The 3,160-nt window shown below is 32.8% G+C and overlaps 1 protein-coding gene across 1 annotated transcript in view; it reads right to left on the reverse strand.

Annotated features, from left to right (window-relative positions):
• Positions 1-1,721: 1,721 nt before the first annotated feature.
• The window catches only part of LOC120350808, a 59,758-nt gene continuing 58,319 nt past the window's right edge, over positions 1,722-3,160 (reverse strand). The window contains exon 5 of the mRNA XM_039425680.1: positions 1,722-1,742. Coding sequence (XP_039281614.1) covers positions 1,722-1,742 — 21 coding nt within the window. The remainder of the gene's footprint in view (positions 1,743-3,160) is intronic.

Genomic DNA, 3,160 nt, shown 5'->3' on the forward strand with positions numbered 1-3,160 from the left:
CATTTAATAGAATCAACAATAATTTGCAATTGAATAATCACATTTTCTCGAATTTAGAGCTTATTTTCAATTTTAGGTGAAAATTTTACTGAACATTAATTGTATAGATTTTCATGCTCAATCTTTTCCATTTGAATTTTTTTGTTTAAATTGTCTGAGACCTGATAATTGGGAATCTAAAATCAAACTTTGCATAGATGGGGCGGAGCTCCTGCAATTTTCACAGATATGGGATTTGTGGCAGTTGATAGAGCTTTTTAATGACGACAATTGTAGGTATAAATTTGATCAAAATCGTTGGAGCCGTTTTCGAGAAAATCGCGAAAACCCCTGTTTTTGGAAACAATTTTGCCATTCAGCCGCCATCTTGAATTGCATTTGATCAGAATTGTTCGTGTCGGATCCTTATATTGCAAGGACATCAAGTTCCAAATTTCAAGTCATTCCTTTAGTTGGGAGATGAGATATCGTGTATACAAACGCACATACACTCATACACACACACACACACACACCACACACACACACACACACACACACACCACACACACACACACACACACACACACACACACCTACATAAAGACCAATACCCAAAAACCACTTTTTTGGACTCAGGGGACCTTGAAACGTATAGAAATTTGGAAATTGGGGTACCTTAATTTTTTTCGAAAAGCAATACTCTCCTTACCTATGCTAATTGTGCAAGGAAAGTAAAACTGTTATTTTAATGAATATACAGCTCAAGTCCTTAAATGGAATCCAGCTTCATATTTTAGCCATAATTTTATAGAATACAACATCATCTCTGTTTTCTGCTGATTCCACGAGGATGATCCACCCTACCCTTAATTGTGGGGGTAGAAGGGACACTCTCCCCTGCTGTGTCTGTTTTCGGCCTGTTTTGTTTTTGATCCCCCTCTCGCCCTTCCAAAACCCTCAAAACCCCCAAAAACCTTCGCAAACAAAGCAGGGAAAGCAAAAGATACCAAACAACACAAACCTACACATTTTAGTCGACAAAATACATATATACTGAAATACAATCCACCCGTACAAAACATAAATAAATAGATATGTTATTCACGAGTGTTGAGGAGTGTACAATATACATGTATACTGATGTACAATCTATTTTATGAAATTGGGATGAAAAGAAGTTTTGGACTGTGGTATGTTTCTTTGTCCTTAAGTTGATTGTAAATGATGAATAAATAAATAAATAATGCAAAACTCGTGATGATTGTGATAAGTACATTCATTAGACGATTCTGTCTTCTCCAGATCATGATATGAGTATCAATATTTGTATATTGTGCAGTTATCAACTGGGACTTTCTTCTGATTGATACTTTATTGATGAATGATTTGTGATAATTTTGAGAAATTTGTGAATGTATTTTGAACAGTTGTGCTTTAATATCTTCGATCGATTATTGTCTTCAAGCTTTTTTACTGTTTAGATGATAATATTAATATCAGAATAAACACGAATAATCACTGTGAGTTTTTGAATCGTTGATCAGGATTCTGTTTAGCCATCGATATAATTAATAGGTGAGTTGATTTGGGTTTTCTAAAAATCGAAAATAATTATTGGGATATAGAAATAAGTGATAGATTTGAACATCAAGTGCTGTATGTTCTCTCAATGAATGAGAGAAATTCAATAAAATGCGACAAATTGATTTATTTATTCATTTATTTATGGAGACAACAGGTTACCCCTGATGTGTCTGCTTCTGAAATACAACAACACAAGATTATTAAATAATAAAAATACAATGAGCAATGTAACTTACAATTATTGCAATATTGTTAAAAAAACTATAGAAATACAAGAGAAGGAAAAAATGGATATATACGAAAAAATTATCATAAAACAGAATATAGAGATGAAAATATTCTAGAATTAAAATAAAAAGGTAACAAAGAATGTATAAAACTGACAAATGAATGTCAGAGAACTGATACCTGCCAATGAAGCAACAAATTCCACATTTATATCATGTTTATTTGAAATTGTGTCTGTTATTATTGTAGTTGAGAATCTGTTCAATTAAATTTGAAAAAAAATTGATTTTTTTCAACATCTTTTAATAATACGAGTGCTTTGGGCAATATCATCCTAATTATGCAGAAATCAAAATCATAAAATGCGGCATATTCCACATTTATATCATGTTTTATCAAATTTGTGTCTGACATTTTTATAGTTGAGAATCTGTTCAGTTGAATTCGAAAAGTTTGAAATTTTTTTGACATATTTTCATAATACAGGTGCTTTGAGTAATATTATCCTAATCATACTGATATCATAGAGAAACGATAGCATAAGTAGATATCCCATGGTATATGGAATTTATGTCGCAACGTTTACTGTTATCCCAAGCCGATAGTTCACATAGTTCTTTCCTATGCAGCTGTGTGACGCTGGTAGTCTCTCAAATTGTGCCGTTCATACACTCTCACGCCAACAAAACAGTAAAAATTTACAATAATCGACAGTAATCGGCTTGAGGTAACAGTAAAAGTTGCGACATAAATTCCCATACCATGGGATATCTACTTACACTAATGTTTCTCTATGCTGATATCAACCAGCCTCACCCTGATTACTTTAATAGAGAACACTTGAAAGATAAAATTAAACTTCACTTGAGTGTTCAATGGAATATTGGATATTCAGTTTACAGAATGAATATATCGTAGTAATATCAGTGTTATCGACAGTTTCGTTTAGCGTTTAAAGCATCCTGTCAAATTGCAATGAATTCCACTCCGATTCAAATAAGCATAACAGTCGAATAAACATGTTATCACACGTGAAATTCCTGAACAAAAGCACAATGCAATAGCCAGGAGTTGACAGCAATTGTTTCCCTCCACTCGAAAACGAAATGATTAATTCAAAACAACGCCTCTGAAATGCAATTAATGCTCTGCTAAAATTATCATCTATTCATTTGAAATCTACAGTCGATTATCAAATATCGAATGTCGACCGACAATCGATTATCGAATACCGAATGTCTACTGACAATCGATTATGAAATATCGATTGTCCACTGACATAGGTCGAGCATGTTTAAATTCTGTTGGTCATTGGTTTAATTAATAATTCAAACGTTTCTGAATCACGAAATTCTTGCAAAGGTTT

The sequence above is a fragment of the Nilaparvata lugens genome, chromosome 4, assembly GCF_014356525.2.
Source record: "Nilaparvata lugens isolate BPH chromosome 4, ASM1435652v1, whole genome shotgun sequence".
NCBI lineage: Eukaryota > Metazoa > Arthropoda > Insecta > Hemiptera > Delphacidae > Nilaparvata > Nilaparvata lugens.